Source organism: Lactuca saligna, chromosome 5 (assembly GCF_052625555.1).
Source record: "Lactuca saligna cultivar CGN05327 chromosome 5, ASM5262555v1, whole genome shotgun sequence".
In the NCBI taxonomy this organism is placed as follows: domain Eukaryota; kingdom Viridiplantae; phylum Streptophyta; class Magnoliopsida; order Asterales; family Asteraceae; genus Lactuca; species Lactuca saligna.
The window spans coordinates 11,074,527-11,092,740 of NC_136421.1; the positions used below are offsets into that span (position 1 = coordinate 11,074,527).

General features: G+C 41.5%; 1 protein-coding gene across 1 annotated transcript; it reads left to right on the plus strand.

Moving 5' to 3' along the window:
* Nucleotides 1-10,054: 10,054 nt before the first annotated feature.
* On the plus strand, nucleotides 10,055-11,615 carry LOC144998440 (fiber (DUF1218)). Its single transcript, XM_078958204.1, has 4 exons — nucleotides 10,055-10,270; nucleotides 10,390-10,596; nucleotides 10,736-10,941; nucleotides 11,169-11,615. The coding sequence occupies exons 2-4, from the start codon at nucleotides 10,507-10,509 to the stop codon at nucleotides 11,425-11,427; spliced, it is 555 nt and encodes a 184-aa protein (XP_078814330.1). The 5' UTR covers nucleotides 10,055-10,270; nucleotides 10,390-10,506; the 3' UTR covers nucleotides 11,428-11,615.
* The last annotated feature ends 6,599 nt before the right edge of the window (nucleotides 11,616-18,214 follow it).

An 18,214-nucleotide genomic window follows, 5' to 3' on the forward strand; every position in this document is an offset into this window, starting at 1 on the left:
TCTGTTCATCCGACTCGGCGAGTCGGATGAAGATTGTCTGAGTTCTTGGATCAAGTAGGTACTCGTCGAGTCGATGCCAGACTCGACGAGTAGCAGTGAGCAGAAGTGAAAAGTGAGAGTAGGACTCGGCGAGTTGGGTGGCCAACTCGGCGAGTCAGCCCAAAAGAGAGTTGACTTTGACCAAGGGTAAAAGAGTCATTTTACCCCAAGCGCAGTGTTTAGTTTTTGATTGAGTGTGTTTATGGACTTGTAGCCGAGGAGATTCAGGAGCAGCCGCCGTTAGCTTCCCGAGCCACACACTCAGCAGCCAGCTTACGAGGTGAGTTTCCTTCCAGTAGGGACGGGTCTAAGGCCACAATGCCGGCCCGTCCAGATAGCAGTAGTTTCCGGACTTGGTCCGATGCAGTAGTTAGTATGTTTGATGCCTTCGTGGCTCAGACAGGATTTGTGAACTATGCTTTATGTGTTATGTATTATGTGTTCCGGGCTACGGCCCGATGCAGTATGCAGTATATATGTTCATGCTAGTTGTTATGATATGCTATGCTATGCTCAGTTCCGGACTTCGGTCCGATGTAGTCAGTTCCGGACTTCGGTCCGATGCAGTCAGTTCCGGACTTCGGTCCGATGCAGTCAGTTCCGGACTTTGGTCCGATGCAGGGGACAAGGTCCCAGTCAGTTCCGGACTTCGGTCCGATGCAGTTAGTTCCGGACTTCGGTCCGATGCAGGGGACAAGGTCCCAGTCAGTTCCGGACTTCGGTCCGATGCAGTTTCCGGGCTTCGACCCGATGCAGTGGGCAAGGCCCAATATGTGTTTATATGTTATTGTATGGTATGTGGTAGTTTGGGGGAGCTCACTAAGCTTCGTGCTTATAGTTTCAGTTTTGGTTTCAGGTACTTCTGCAAGCAAAGGGAAGAGCTCGGGATGACGGCATCGCACACACCACCGCCTTAGCTTTAGCCTGGGATTGATTTAGTTGTTTGATTTGATGTAGTATGACACAGTTTTCCGCACAGTATCTTATCATGTTTTGGAATACATCACGCATGGTTTTATTATATGATACTCTGATTACGGTTTTGATTATATTAAAACAAAAAAATTTGGGTCGTATTTTTGGGTCGTTTCAAGTTGGTATCAGAGCCCTGGTTTGAGGGATTCGGATACACTTCCGGGTGTATCTGAACTCAAACTAAGGGGAAATAAAAGATTTTAGTAAAATAAAAATGTTTTACAAAAAGAATTTTGAAAGCACTCGGAAAGAAAGAATTGTTTTTAACAAAGAAAGAGGTGTGTGCATGCGGCCAGCCGAGCTCAAGTAAGTACTCCCAAATTACCCATACAAGCTATTTGTTCAATTTCAGTTTTAGTAGAACAGCATGCTAGTATAGGACTAAGGATTTAGGAGAATGACTTATGTGCCTGCTTATGTGTTACAGCTTTATGAGTATTGCATGCTAGTACTGAGTAGACAGCAGTAGGATAGCCTGATTAGGTTATGCCCGATAGCAGGAGCTTAACATCTTATGCTAGTGCAGTTTCTTGTTATGAGAATAGTTTGCTTGAGTCTGTTTTCCGTGTCCGAATGCTGCTTGCTTCGTGCTTAGGGGGATTCCGAGTGATGGGAGTTAGCCATTAGGTGAACACGTCACACCACATGTGACTAGGATTGAATAATCTCAGAGTACTGGAACTGGCCCTATTGCGCAGCTCTTGTTTGAGTCCAACCGTTATAGGGACGGGTCTTTTACTTGAAGGATTATCTGATCCTCATCACATGTGATGGTGTTTAGGTAATGGCTAATTGGCGTTATGAGGAAACCTTCAGCAGCTGAGGACCAGTTGTGTCGAGCTTGAAGTTTCCCTAGGGCAAGCCTAGGATGAGAATAGCAGAGAATGGCAGTAGTAGGAGTGACTTGGTGGAGTCAAGGCGGTTCTTGAGGAAGGTACGGATAGATGTGGAAGGTAGTAGGGGCCCATACTACTGAAAGCAGAGGATCCGTACTTGAATTAAGGAAGGCCAAGACAAGACCAGGAAGCTAGTAGTAGTATCATGATCCCTTGAGATATTTCAGTGTTCTGATGTTGTTATGATATGTTTCAGAATGGTAGTTTTGCGTCTTAGGCCAGCAACCGGCAGTTCAGATGCCGGAGGAGGATCAGGATCGGGATCAGGCCCGGAGGTCGGACAGATGGATGAGCAGACTAGGGAGTTCCTTTCTTCTGAGATTACCCGCATCATACTAGAGCAGACTCCTGTGATCTTCGGTTCGATCAAGGAGGGTATTTTAGAGCTGATGGATGAGCGATTGAGTACTTTTCGGGCTGAGATGGCGGCCGTGATGGGGTCGCGCACTCTTACATTTAGGGAGTTCAGGGCATGCGGAGCTCCAGACTATCATGGGGCGCGGGACCCCATAGCGAGTACCAGGTGGTTGGCGGATGTGGCCAACGCATTCCGCACTAGCAGATGTCCCGAGGAGGACAAGGTCAGATTGGCGTCCTGTCTTCTGAAGGACAGGGCACGAGACTGGTGGGAGGAGGTCGGACACGCCATCGGGGATGATGCGGCGTTGGATGCTATGACCTGGGCTGATTTCTCTACCAGGTTCAGGGCGGAGTTTGCACCGGTCATTGAGGTGCAGCAGCTAGCCAGGGAGTTCCAGGATCTTACCCAGACTACCGAGACAGTGGCGGAGACCACCGCCAAGTTCAGGGAGAGGGCTCTTCTTGTTCCTCAGTATGCAGCCGATGAGGAGATGAAGAAGGCCCGTTATCATGAGATGTTGCGGAGTGATATCCGCATGTTTGTGAGCCGGTCCAGTTGTAAAACGCTGGACGACATGATTGCTAGAGCCAGAGAGAGGGAGATTGATCTCGAGATGGAGAAGAAGAGGAAACCAGAGGCGGTTTCGGGTTCAGGCATTATGGGCAAAAGGCCCAAGGTTTCAGATCACAGGTCCAGGGGTCAGCAGAGCCACGGTCGGTGTGGCAAGTGCGGGAGGTTGCAATCAGAGGGGACACAAAAGGTCCCAGTGTCCCAGTTTAGCTGCAGCAGGGAAGGTGGTTGCACCTGCCCCTGCCACCTTGAGGATTACGGATGGCCGGCAGGGCCGAGCTGATGCGCCAGTGGCGAAGAGTAGGGCATTTCAGATGACAGCAGAGGAGGCGCGAGCGACTCCTGATGTGGTGACGGGTATGAATCTTTCCTTCATCTTTTGTTATTATATCGTTTGTATATTATTTGATGATATGTTTTATTTAGGGTCGTTCTCGGTGAACGGCATCCCTGCTTTGGTATTGTTCGATTCGGGGGCTACCCGATCATTTGTATCGCTTGCGCTTAGTAAGAGACTTAGCAGAGCTCCCGAGGAGCTGGATTGCCCACTAGAGGTTGAGATAGCAGATGATAGGACCGTGAGGGTCGGCAGAGTACATAGAGGGTGTTCCCTTCTGATATTTGATGAGCAGTTTTCAGTGGACCTGGTTCCTATTCCCCTGCGTTGGAATAAAGTTATTGTGGGCATGGATTGGCTGAGCCCCAATGGGGCGGTGATTGATTGTGAGCTACAGCTAGTGAGGGTTCGCACTCCCAGTGGGGGAGAGATAGTGATTCAGGGCGAGAGGCCCCAGCGAGGACCGATCTTCTGTTCCGCCACGAGGGCGAGGCGCTATGTTCAGCAGGGTTGCGCCGGTTTTGTAGCTTACGTCTTGGATGCCCGGGAGAAGGGCAAGACGGCGATTGATGATGTTCCTGTTGTTTGTGACTACCCGGATGTATTTCCTGAGGATTTGCCGGGGATACCTCCAGAGAGGCAGGTTGAGTTCAGGATCGACCTAGTTCCTGGTGCGGCTCCGATAGCCAAAGCACCGTATCGACTTGCTCCCCCTGAGATGCAGGAGTTGTCTACGCAGCTTCAGGAGCTGTTAGACAAGGGTTTCATTCGGCCGAGCAGTTCGCCTTGGGGAGCGCCGATCTTATTTGTGAGGAAGAAGGATGGGTCGCATCGTATGTGCATTGATTATCGGGAGTTGAACAAAGTGACGGTAAAGAACCGTTACCCACTTCCGAGGATAGATGACTTGTTTGATCAGCTTCAGGGAGCGTCTTGGTTCTCCAAGATCGATCTACGCTCCGGTTATCATCAGATGAGGGTTAGAGATGAGGATGTACAGAAGACTGCTTTCAGGACCCGGTATGGTCATTATGAGTTCGTGGTGATGCCATTTGGGCTCACCAATGCCCCAGCCGCGTTCATGGATCTCATGAACCGCGTGTGCAGACCGATGTTGGATCGGTCGGTGATAGTATTCATAGATGACATCTTGGTATATTCCAAGACTCAGGGGCAGCACGAGGAGCACCTGGGGGAGGTGTTGGAGACTTTGAGGAGGGAGAGACTTTTCGCAAAGTTCTCCAAGTGTGAGTTCTGGTTACGCGAGGTGCAGTTTCTTGGCCATCTCGTCAACCAGAAGGGTATTCTGGTAGATCCGGCCAAGATTGAGGCCGTGATGCAGTGGGAGGTCCCGAGGTCTCCATCTGAGATTCGGAGCTTCCTAGGGTTGGCAGGGTATTATCGGAGATTTATTCAGGACTTCTCCAAGATAGCAGTGCCACTCACCCGACTAACCAAGAAGTCGGTGGTATTCCGTTGGGGGCCTGCGCAGCAGGCGGCGTTCGAGACTCTCAGACAGAAATTGTGCGAGGCACCGATCCTTACCTTGCCGGAAGGAGTAGAGGACTTCGTAGTCTACTGTGATGCTTCGATCACAGGTATGGGAGCAGTATTGATGCAGCGAGGCCATGTGGTAGCCTATGCCTCGAGACAGTTGAAGCCTCACGAGGCTAATTATCCTACCCACGATTTGGAGCTGGGGGCGGTTGTGTTTGCCCTCAAGATTTGGAGACATTACCTTTATGGGGTCCGCTGTACTATATACACGGATCACAAGAGTTTGAGATATCTTATGGATCAGCCAAGTCTGAACATGAGGCAGAGGAGATGGTTAGACGTGCTGAAGGACTATGACTGTGAGATCCTTTATCATCCAGGGAAGGCCAATGTGGTGGCCGACGCCCTGAGCCGCAAGGTGTCGATGGCCCCTATCAGAGATCTGTGTATGAGGATGACAGTGATCACTACCTTGTTGGAGCAGATCAAGGAGGCTCAGATGGAGGGCCTCAAGGAGGAGAGGCAGAAGTGTGAGAGGATAGTGGGCCGAGTAGCTTCATTTGATTACGACAGTCGTGGTTTGTTGACACTTCATGGTAGGATATGGGTACCTTACTGGGGTGGGGTACGGCAAGTATTGATGGACGAGGCTCATAAGTCTCGGTTTTCTATCCACCCAGGGGCGACGAAGATGTATCGAGATCTTCGATCGGATTATTGGTGGCCCTGCATGAAGCGAGATGTCGCTTGGTATGTGGAGAGATGTTTGACCTGTCGAAAGGTCAAGGCGGAGCACCAGAGACCTCACGGCAAGATGCAGCCGTTAGACATTCCCGTGTGGAAATGGGAGGATATCACCATGGATTTTGTCACCAAACTCCCTAGGACCGCACGCGGGGTGGACTCGATATGGGTAGTAGTGGATCGGTTGACGAAGAGTGCCCATTTTATTCCGATTCAGGAGAGTATATCGGCGGAGAAGTTAGCCGATATCTATGTGCGAGAGATTGTGGCACGTCATGGAGTGCCGGTATCGGTGGTGTCGGACCGAGATGTTCGTTTCACGTCCAGATTCTGGAAGCGATTCCACGACGAGATGGGTACTCGTCTCCATTTCAGCACCGCTTTTCATCCTCAGACTGACGGGCAGAGCGAGAGGACGATTCGGACTCTCGAGGACATGCTTAGGGCATGTGTTCTAGATTTTGGGGGCAGTTGGGATACGTATCTTCCGTTAGCGGAATTCTCGTATAACAACAGTTATCATGCGAGCATTGATCGACCTCCTTTTGAGATGTTATATGGCAGGAAGTGCAGGACCCCGATTTGTTGGGGAGAGGTCGGTCAGCGAGTCATAGGGAGCACCGAAGTGGTGCTCAAGACGACGGAGTTGATCCAGCAGGTCCGTAGTAGGCTGCAGACTGCGCAGAGTCGGCAGAAGAGCTACGCCGACAGGAGGCGTTCAGACTTGGAGTTCCAGGTGGGAGATATGGTTCTTCTGAAAGTCTCACCTTGGAAAGGTGTCATCAGGTTCCGGAAGAGGGGCAAATTGGGCCCCAGATTTATTGGTCCTTTCAGGGTCTTGGCCCGGGTGGGTTGGGTTGCTTATCGGTTAGATCTTCCTGAGGAGCTTAGTCAGATCCACAACACTTTCCACGTGTCGCAGTTGAGAAAGTGTTTGGTGGATGAGTCAGCAGTCGTTCCCCTAGAGGATATTCAGGTTGATAGCAGCCTGAATTATATTGAGAGGCCGGTCGCGATTCTGGATCGGAAGATCAAGACCTTGAGGAACAAGGTCATTCAGCTAGTGAAGGTGCAGTGGCAGCACCGGAAGGGATCTGAATGGACGTGGGAAGCTGAGGAAGAGATGAGAACGCACTACCCGAAGTTATTCGCGGACCCAGCCGCAGCAGACTTCGAGGACGAAGTCTGAGTCAAGTGGGGGAGAATTGTAACGACCCGTTCCCGGTATGTTGATTTATTGGCAATTGTAGTGAGTTTTCCTAGAGGGACTCGGCGAGTTCTAGCCTGACTCGCCGAGTTGGGTCGCATATTCTGTGCACGCGGGAGCCGGGGACTCGGCGAGTCCATATCCCGGACTCGACGAGTCCGTCCGTCTGGGTGAAACCCTAAATCCCCGGGTTTTCCCACTATTTAAACCACATTATAGCCTCATTCTCGCCTCCCTCACCCTGAGAACACAGTGTTAGAGCCCCAAACCTCCATTGAAGAACTTATATGTGTTTTGGTGCCATTTTGTGAAGGTTTGAAGAAGGAGAAGAAGGAAGAAGCAAGGAGAAGCGTTGTAGTGCAAAGATCCAAGGCCAAATCAGAGCTAATAGAGGTATTTTCGGAGTTCCATCTTGTTATATGCTTTAAACTTCCATTAGAGCTCTCCCAAGAGCTAGTTGATGCTTGTTCCAAGCCTTACACTTGCATGAATGTCTTATTAAGTCGGAATATCTATGGATATGAATGTTGGGGTATTGTAGAGCCCAGATCTACTGTCTTTTTGGAGTTATATTACATGATAACCATAGATCTACCCATTTTATACATCTTTTAGCCTTATTTCCCTTATTCATGAGGTTGTGCACGTAAAGTTGGAAACTTTACGTGGTAAAACAGCTTATTGGACCCAGATCTATCAATTGTATGCATTGGATTCAAACAGAATCAAGTAGAAATCAGTTGCATGGCGGCGACTCGGCGAGTCGGAAGAACGACTCGACGAGTCGGGTCGCGAGTCCCGAGTCCTTCAGTTTTATCAGTGTCGAGTGTACGAGGTGAGTTAGAGAGTGGACTCAGTGAGTTGAGAATGGACTCAGTGATGGAGGGACTCGACGAGTTTGTTCATACAACTCGGCGAGTCCAAGGCAATCTTATTGGGATCAAGAACAACTCGTCGAGTCTGTTCATCCGACTCGGCGAGTCGGATGAAGATTGTCTGAGTTCTTGGATCAAGTAGGTACTCGTCGAGTCGATGCCAGACTCGACGAGTAGCAGTGAGCAGAAGTGAAAAGTGAGAGTAGGACTCGGCGAGTTGGGTGGCCAACTCGGCGAGTCAGCCCAAAAGAGAGTTGACTTTGACCAAGGGTAAAAGAGTCATTTTACCCCAAGCGCAGTGTTTAGTTTTTGATTGAGTGTGTTTATGGACTTGTAGCCGAGGAGATTCAGGAGCAGCCGCCGTTAGCTTCCCGAGCCACACACTCAGCAGCCAGCTTACGAGGTGAGTTTCCTTCCAGTAGGGACGGGTCTAAGGCCACAATGCCGGCCCGTCCAGATAGCAGTAGTTTCCGGACTTGGTCCGATGCAGTAGTTAGTATGTTTGATGCCTTCGTGGCTCAGACAGGATTTGTGAACTATGCTTTATGTGTTATGTATTATGTGTTCCGGGCTACGGCCCGATGCAGTATGCAGTATATATGTTCATGCTAGTTGTTATGATATGCTATGCTATGCTCAGTTCCGGACTTCGGTCCGATGCAGCCAGTTCCGGACTTCGGTCCGATGCAGTTAGTTCCGGACTTTGGTCCGATGCAGGGGACAAGGTCCCAGTCAGTTCCGGACTTCGGTCCGATGCAGTTAGTTCCGGACTTCGGTCCGATGCAGGGGACAAGGTCCCAGTCAGTTCCGGACTTCGGTCCGATGCAGTTTCCGGGCTTCGACCCGATGCAGTGGGCAAGGCCCAATATGTGTTTATATGTTATTGTATGGTATGTGGTAGTTTGGGGGAGCTCACTAAGCTTCGTGCTTATAGTTTCAGTTTTGGTTTCAGGTACTTCCGCAAGCAAAGGGAAGAGCTCGGGATGACGGCATCGCACACACCACCGCCTCAGCTTTAGCCTGGGATTGATTTAGTTGTTTGATTTGATGTAGTATGACACAGTTTTCCGCACAGTATCTTATCATGTTTTGGAATACATCACGCATGGTTTTATTATATGATACTCTGATTACGGTTTTGATTATATTAAAACAAAAATTTTTGGGTCGTATTTTTGGGTCGTTTCAAGATAAGACACTGAGAGAGGAAATGGAAGAGTGGAGATGTCGGATGAGGGAGGATATGGTGTGTTGGCTTCGAGAAAGGGATTAAGTTTTATTTTAAGGTTAAAACTAGTAAATATGGGTAAATTGGTCATTCAACATATAAAAAAAATAACGGATGTTAAAATAGGGATGATCGGTTAGTACTAAAACACAATCATGTATCGGTACCATACCAGAGCCAGTACTGAATTTAAACTTATGGGATGGTAGGCAGTACTTTAAAATTACAAAATTCGGGATTTGGTACCGGTGCTAGTATCAAAAACCGATATCATTTTTGGTACTGGTTTCACTTTTTCACCAGTTTTGATATTCACGATTCTTAGGTCGATAAAGGTTCCGTCTCATGCCCGTCCGTATGTTAAAGTCATGGACAAAAAAATACAACGAAACCTTATTAAGGGGATGATATTTGTAATAAGAGAACTTTTTGACTATTTAGAGAAAAAAAACAACAAATCTAATAGATATTTTTGTAATTTTCTTTTATTTATTTCCAAGACATATCATAATTAAATATGTATATTTAAGGTCAATTTTTGTATTTTTAATTTAATTAAATAGTTATCCTATATTATGATTTAGAATTATTATTATTTGATCATTCCATTGACTTTATCTTCTGTTTAAAGGACGCAATAGCTTTTTTTATTTAATTGATCTATGTTTATCTAAAATATTTTCTAAAACCCACTCGTTTAGTTAATTATTTTCTCAAAACACATCATATTTTAAATAACTAAAAATATTATAATATATATATATATATATATATATATATATATATATATATATTACAATTATCCGTAAAATTAATACGTCATCCTTAATAAAAAAAACTTGAGAATATTATACAATTTTTTATAAATTTATATTTCATAGATAAAATGCCACTAAATATTTTATCAAAGTAACTGACAAGTAAATATTAAATCAATAAAAAAAATATTTAAAACCAACAAAATAAAATATAATTTAAAAAAATGAGATGTTAGATATATAAAGAGATTAAAATACACCAACCCTTTATTATATGTCAAATGAAACGATGATTAATAAAATATAAATAAATTACATATTCAAATGTGGTAAATAAAAAAATCAATAATAATCAATTATTAAAAAAAAATCTTATGTAGAATTGTAGATGCTAATAAAAAAGATAACAGGAAACTTATGAAATTAAATACTATATTTTTTTTTTCAACTAAGAAGAGTGTGGTTAGTAAAGTAACAAATTATCTTGCTGGATGCCAACGAAAAGGCAAAATCCCACCACCCCCGCCAACTGTCGTTAAAAACAAACCGTTGGATGTCATCTCCCCGTCACAAACTGTTCCAACGTCCTCTTCTTAAACCTTAATTTACGCTCACCGACACTCCACCCTCACCGGAAACTCGAACCTCCTCCCCATTCGCTTGTACATTCAGCTACACCCCTTGTACATTCCCTCATTTCAATCACCTAACCCTTACACGTGAACTTCAGTTACCCAACCAATAAACAGATCGAAAACCCTTCATTAATAAGCATCCTCATTTGTGAGTTTTATTTTTTTTATATAGTGTTTACTGAAACGGTAAAATGTCAACATCGTTTCTCTTCAAGTGTTTATGTCTGTCTTTATTAGCCTGAATTTTTTATTTATTTATGGATGCAGCTAGCTTCGCTTCATTGACAATCAATTCATCCCTTGTATTATAAAATCGAAAAGGGTGAAAAGATACTGTGAGATCTAGATCTGTGCGACTCTGTTATTGTTGCTCAAGGTTCATCAATGGCTTCCAAGTTGTTAATGGTTGTTGTTTCTATTCTGGATCTCATCGCTTTTGGCTTAGCTGTTGCTGCTGAACAAAGGAGAAGCACTGTGAGTAAAACTTTTCAATTCTTTATTATCGACTACGTTTCATCTATAGTTCAACTCGATGTTCACTCATTCTGTAAATTTAATTGAAAAACGTATAAGATAAGATCTTGCAATAGTTAAATCTTTGAATTGTTAACAGGCTAAAATAGAACAAGATTCAGAAGATGAGTACAACTATTGTGTGTATGATTCAGACATTTCAACCGGTTATGGTCTTGGTGCGTTTTTTCTTCTGTTTGCGAGCCAAGTTCTTATAATGGTGGCTAGCCGATGCTTCTGCTGCGGGAAAGCCTTGAACCCTACCGGTTCACGGGCTTGTGCTGTTATCCTCTTCATCTTTTGCTGGTATACTCTTCAACATCTTTCGTATGTTTTAAGTTAATTAAGAGTTTATTGGGCCAGGATGTAACTTTGGGCTTTTGGTTGATATTCAAAGCAAAAAAAAAAAAAAAAAAAAAAGATTTTGTTTTTATGATAACATTTTTTTATTTTTTATTGTGTTACAATATGGTATCAGAGCAATCATCAATATGATATCAGAGCAATAATCGGATATTGTGTGTGTGTGTCAGGATAACATTTTTGATTGCTGAGTCTTGCTTGCTTGCGGGGTCAGTGAGGAACGGATACCACACGAAGTACAGGAAGATATTCAGTGAAGAACCTCCGTCTTGTGAGACGGTGAGAAAGGGAGTGTTTGCAGCAGGGGCGGCTTTCGTGTTCTTCACGGGGATCGTCTCACAGTTCTACTATGCATCTTACTCTAAGGCCCGGGGTGCCTTTCAACCATATGGTGGTGAAGCTAATGTGGGCATGGGAGCCTATAAATGAGAAATATTATATTGGTTATTGGTTGCGATCTCTCTAAATTGACATAAGTATTTTTGGGGTTATTTTGTTAGGTGTTACGTTTGTTTATGAGGTTGTTTTGGATGTGAAGTGCATGTTATAATTTTTTTTTCCACCAAGAGTTATACTTGTAGTGTTACTGTTTTGTATAAATAATTGATTTCTTTTTATGTTTTTAGGGTCTAAAATCAAAACGATCAGTTTGGAGAAGCACCTAAGAATGAATTACTGCAAGAATACTGATTAAAAAGAATAATTTACTTTTGATTGGATGAATTTTTAATTCAGATTATGATTATTGAAACAGAAATGACTAAGGACCAAAATTAAATAGGATGACACTTTCATCGTGAACAGAAATAAGTCAAACATTATTAGGTATATTGTCAAAAAAAATGTTTTAAGAATCAGTTTTTTAGTTGATCCGGTCTGGTTTTTTAGTTGAACTAGTCTAGTAACTAATTCCGGTTCGAACGACGTTTCAATTCGGTTTCAATGATTTTTATGTATTTTTTTTTCCTAAAAGGTTTCAAGTTGAGAAGATTTGGCATCTGGTGACTAGTGTGCATCATTTGAGTGGTGTATAATTCGAATAACCTGATCTTCTAAGCTGTTTAATTTCCTTTGGAAATGGATTGTTTTTAAGAAATCCAATTATCTAAATCTAATAAGCCGATTCAAACGGTTTTTTACCGGTTCTAGTTCGATCTGATCTATAAATTTGTATACAACCTGTCGTTGTTGAAACGTTCTTATCTCCAGTGTTCTGATTCAAACTAGTTTTTAAAAGATTATGTGAAAAACCTATTTGACCAACCTTTCGTTTTAAAAGTTCTGAAAGCCAAATTTGAACATTTGTTATTGACGCCACTTAATATGTCACTACACGTTACATAAATATAGAACTTGAAATAGACGGCTTGTCTGTTATCATTAAAAAAACATCACATGTGTGTAAAATTGATCTCTTCGCTAACCATTTACATGATAAAGCAAGGGATCCCTAGAGGCTAGAGGTCTCCATTAACCGATCTTAAGTTAATGTGAAAAAGATGAATCATTATATTTAAAAAGCAATAAATAGGAAATTCAGACTTGAAACTAAAACCTCTACCGACACCTGAAAGCTTAAACACTCATAGGCCCATGTCCAAACACAATATCTCTTGGGCTTCAACCTTGGGCCTGAATCATGATATTTAAAAATAAAAATAAAAAAAATGGTTTTAGATGCTTATTTCAAGCTGTGTGGAGTGATGCATTAGATATAGGCTTGTAAATGACAGACAATATGTCTTGGGCTTCAACCTTGGGCCGGATGTTTGGTGAGCAATGACATTGGACAATATACTTGTTGAATAATTTTTTTTTTTTTTGAGTGTCGGCAATGAAGTCTTTGTTGGTTTCTTCAACATTCGTGTCAGTATAAGATGACATTTTCGTTGGTTTTTTTTTTTTTTTCTTTTAAAATCACATTTTTCAAATAGGTTAAGCCTTCTTCAAGTTCCACATAGTTTTGTTCTCTCCCCATCAAATCATAATAGTATTTAAGCATCGCATACATTTTGTATTGTTTCACAAGTCTAACAGACATCTTTTTGTACTTAATATCTTGTCATTAAGAGAAAAACAAGATTACGAAGTTGTGGTGCTAACTTAAACCCTTAGTACATCCTTAACCACTAAGAATGAGATTTTATATTGACCTAAATTTTCTCTTTCTAGAAACCATATTACAAAATCAAAGTTTGTAAATTTTTTTGACAGTTAAAGGATAGTCCATTGTTTATAAAATTGAATATTCGACGTTTGAATTCTGGAATGTTTTGGTTATTAAACCACGAGGTGTTAGATACTCATAAAACTCACAAACTCATGTATTGAAGAAGAACTAGTTTAATGAGTTGGTTGCCTTATAACAGAAAATGAGTGTTCTTGTCTTGTGTCTCAACTCATGTTTTTGATTATCATATATGTTATATAATATTTGAATATAATGTCAACAAATTGTTGTTTTTCCTTTATTTCAATTTCTTATTAACCTCAAAGTTGACTAATACTATCATAGTATACATTTAAAATTTACAAATGGATTGAATATTGAAGATGAACAACTAGCTTTTAGACAGACATTTGAAGGAAAACTAGTAGTTAGAGATCGGATCGGGCTTGCCCAACCAAAGAGCGATTTAGACCTGAACCAAGACCGCTCTAAGGTCAATCGAGACCGGTAAAAGAGCAATGGATGCATGAATAAGGACTAACCTAATACTGCCAGTTTAGACAAATCTATACTACTCGATTCTAGGTCGGTTCGGCATGGGTCAGAATTTTCAGATCGTTTCAACTATCCACACCTACTTTAAGCACGTGATTTATTCTTTAGAAATCCAAACTAACACCCTCTTTTCTTCCTTTCACGACACATTCACTCAAGTCTCGACGCGAGTTTGTTCATGATGATACTTTAAATACTGCCTGCGGACATTTTTCCTACACGTGGAGGACCGACATATATTTGGGAAATGAAGCCAACTTTTTGATAAGTTTTGTGTACTTTAGATGGTACTTTATTAAAGACTTGGGTGGTTGTAGGTCGTCTATCTTCTTTATAGATACAACAAACATGTCAAAAGTGCATGCCTATACACCAAGTGTTCATCTTGTTGCTTCCACATTTTTAATCACTTGTTTCTCTACAAGTACAAAATGCACATGCCGAACACTTCTATTATTGAAGCTTTCACATGTCTTCTTCTTTCCTTTCACAAATTTATTTCCTTTTTCTTATTATCAATCGAATTCGGTATATCATTTAATTTTTCTTGAATGAGCTTAATGGCCATGGCCCTTTACGAACAAAATCCCATCTTGTACTTAGTCTAGTGGCATTTAAATATGATTATTGATTCGTAGCAATCTAGCATGCTAAGATTTTGATGTGAATGTATTTTAAGATTCATCGTAGCTTCTTCCGGACTTAGTCTAGTGGCATTTAAATGATTAAATCCCATCTTATTGAAAAGCATATATGCCTTATAGTCTAGTGGCATCTACAAAACACGTTGGTTAAATTAATGAATCAACTAATATCGATTACTAATTTTAAACAGGTGAAAGAGCGAATTTACAACCCGACTAAGAAAATTGTTAAGGTTTTAATTATTGTTGATAATTTATATTTCTTAGTCTGATTAAAAACAGATAAGTGAGATAAAATATTGGTATTATATGATCATAGACGTATTACCTCTTTTTCTCTTTTAACAAAACTTTGTTATGGTATAAAAAATAATATAGAGACAACAGCATAATGAATTGTGACAATTTAAAATAACATAAACTTACTATACACATGTTACATGCATTACGTGACAGGTACATATCCACAGCAAATATATATATATATATATATATATATATATATATATATATATATATATATATATATATATATATATATATATATATATATATATATATATATATATTAGTTTATAACCCGTTAGAAACACGGTTATAAAATTAATTAAATTTTCATATTAAAAAAATTAAAATTATTAATCAATTATTTTAAATAAATTATTACATAAGAGATATTTTTTTGTTATATAAAATTATAATTGTTGATTTAAATAAATAGTTAGACTTATATCACCTTATAATATGTATTAATTTTATTTTATTTTTCAATCTAATGTTATGAAGTTAATATAATTAGAGTGGAAAATTTAAAATTTAAAATTTAAAATTTAAAATGGATAATCAATTATTAATTAATGTAATTATATTGGAAATTTAAATTTTGAAATTTAAATTGGATAATTAATAGGTTGACAAATTACATAAGGCTATCAGGAGTGGAAGGAGAAAATATGCGTGGGAGCTGACGTGTCAACCCCCTTCGCTGACGTGTCAACCCCCTTCACGCGTGAACACCACCCCACCTTCCGGTGGGTGTCTTGTTCCGTGGAGCTGGAGACGGGTGAAGACGGAAGATTTGATTGGGGGATAAATTTTGACCGTTGCTTTATTGACCGTTTGTAAAAAAAATAATAATAATTAATTACTAACAATTCTCTATATATATCAACATATTTTTACCTTTCAAACACACACCAAACTTTGAACACAAACACATATATTTTCACTCAAAAAATACACTTTCCTCCATGGATCCAAACCAAAATAACTCACTCATCCCAAACACCTCAAACACTCCAAATGATCCGTTAGCAAACATTACCTATATGCAATTGTTATGATCCCCCGTTCAACAACAACATGTATTCATCAATCTTTCATACCACCCACACTACTACCAACAATAACCACCACCACAATTTGTTCAAACCCAATTTCAACCCTTTCAACAACAACCTACTCCGCGATTTCAGCCCCAAACTTCCCAACATCCATAACCAAGTTCACAACCATCTCAAGTTCCATTATCACAATCTCTATCCATAAACCTCGACATTGAAGACGACGACGAACGGGTACAAGAAACACAACCAAGTCGTAGAAGGCAAAAAAAAAAAAAAGATTCAACAAAGAAGAAAAATACCCAATGGACCGACGAGGAGGAGGAGGCAGCTTTAGCTAAAGATTGGATTGCCATATCACAAGACGAGGATGTCGCCAACACGCAATCGGGAAAAGCTTTTGGAATCGTATTTTAGACCACTTCCACGCGTTATTGGGAAGACAAACGGGCCGGACATACGATTCAGTCAATGCTAAATGGCGCGATCTGAGAGCGACGTGTACCAAATTTAACGGTGTATTTGACAATCTAAAAAAATATGCATCGAAGTGGTAGCAAAGATTTCAACATTTTGTCAACGGCGTTGCACCAATACAAAATTACCAACAATGGTAAACCTTTTGGCAACCAAAAAGCATGGGAAGTTTGTCGCAATGACCAAAAATGGGTCCTATATCCGGAAACGGCGCATTCGGGATCTACCACCGGTTCCGACAAAAGGTCGAGAACATCCGAGTCGAACATCGGTGGTAACCTCAACCTCAATGATGAGTTCGATGCCACCGAGGGGGAGGGTCCATCGGACGTCCATCTTCGTCGACCAGCGGGTAGGGACAAAGCGAGAAAGGGGGCTTCGTCTAGCGTGAAATCAACCTACAAGTTCACTATCGTATCACCCGGATCCACTCGCTCTCTTATCACCTCAAAATCTCATCATCAAGTCATCACCACACTGAGTTCACTATCTCATGCTCCGTGGTCCAACATAGTTAGGTACACACACCTTCCCAAATTATGCATCATGTAACGACCCAAATTTTCAAAAGAAAATTTTCATTTTAAATTAATCAAACACATTTCCATAAACCATGAAATCCCAAAACAATTGTTTTCAAATCCACATTGATTACAACTTTATTTAAAAACATCATAGTGTCCCATAAAATATCAATGAGAGAGTGCACGTCGCACCATCTAGCCTTGCCCTTGCCCTTGCCCTTGGGCTCAGATGTACCTAAAACAAATACAAAAACGGTAAGCTAAATGATCAGTGAGTTCCCCAAAGCATACCCACACACAAACCACACACAACATATCATACTAGCTATAGCAGCTATACATATCACATAAGTTGGCCTTGGTGCCTTAGACCCATTGATATGGTGGGGAGACTCACCTTTGTCTATAGAATCTGAAGGTTGCTCTCCTAATAGTTCGTAGATACTCATGCTGAACAATAATAATAATACTCAATGTTAGGATCAAACACCATCTAAGTGGGGAACCCAAATCCCCAAATTCTTTCACAAAGCCCCAAAAGGTCTTCCTTAGTTAATGGGCCCAAAGTCCATATCCAAAGTCATTAATGGGCCTCATGGCCGAATAAAGCCCAATCATAACATCCATGGTCTAAAACAGATAAACTGCCCCTAGCTCCAAAACATGACCAAGCCCAATGACTAATTGAGGCCCAAAACAAATCCAAGGCTATTTGATGTGCGTACGCTTAGCGTACCACCCTGGTACACACAACGTACTGAGTCCCTACCTTACGCGTTGCCTACGTTAGGTTACGCCCAACATACTAACAGATTAAGCACTTTCTCAATTAAGTGCTTAATACTCGATTTTCTCACGTCCAAAAGTTAGATCTAAGCTTATTAATATGACCTAGGGCATAAAGTTGGCAACTTTATGCCTTTGCATGTCTCATATGTTCCTAATAACCCCGTTAAGACCTTTTTAAGGATATTAATCCATGAATGAGGTCAAAACACCCATCAAGACTTCAATTTTATTTTATGAATGGACCAAAGGACCTCAGATCTAATATTTCCACCCTATGGAGTTGCTTAACTCACAATAGGAGGTCCAAAACCAACAAAAGGGACAAATATTGAAAACCCTAACTAGATCTAATGAATAAGATGGAAATATCAAAGCTTTATACCTCTAGAAGCTCCTCAATGTGAGTTAGGTGCAGATTCTTGAAGCTCAATGACACTCCAAGCTTGCTTGACAACTTCTCCTTCTTGAATGGACACTAAAATGGCCACAAATTTACTTCTCTAAGCTCAAAAATGATCGCACAAACTTTATCTGGATTAGAAGGACGAAATAAGACTATGGAGGCTATCTAGGGTTAGGTCCAAGAGGCTTAAGGACATTTAAATAGGCCTCAAGTCAAAAAATTAAGGTTTGGTCATCTGGCATGTACGCCCAGCGTACTCCTGGTACGCACAGCGTACGTGCTGCCCCTCTACGATCCTCCTTGAAAAGTAC

Coding starts and splice junctions, on each gene's coding strand:
- LOC144998440 (XM_078958204.1), top strand. CDS start 10,507: ATGGCTTCCAAGTTGTTAATGGTTGTTGTTTCTATTCTGGATCTCATC. Junction 10,597..10,735: donor CTGAACAAAGGAGAAGCACT/GTGAGTAAAACT, acceptor AATTGTTAACAG/GCTAAAATAGAACAAGATTC. Junction 10,942..11,168: donor ATCCTCTTCATCTTTTGCTG/GTATACTCTTCA, acceptor TGTGTGTGTCAG/GATAACATTTTTGATTGCTG.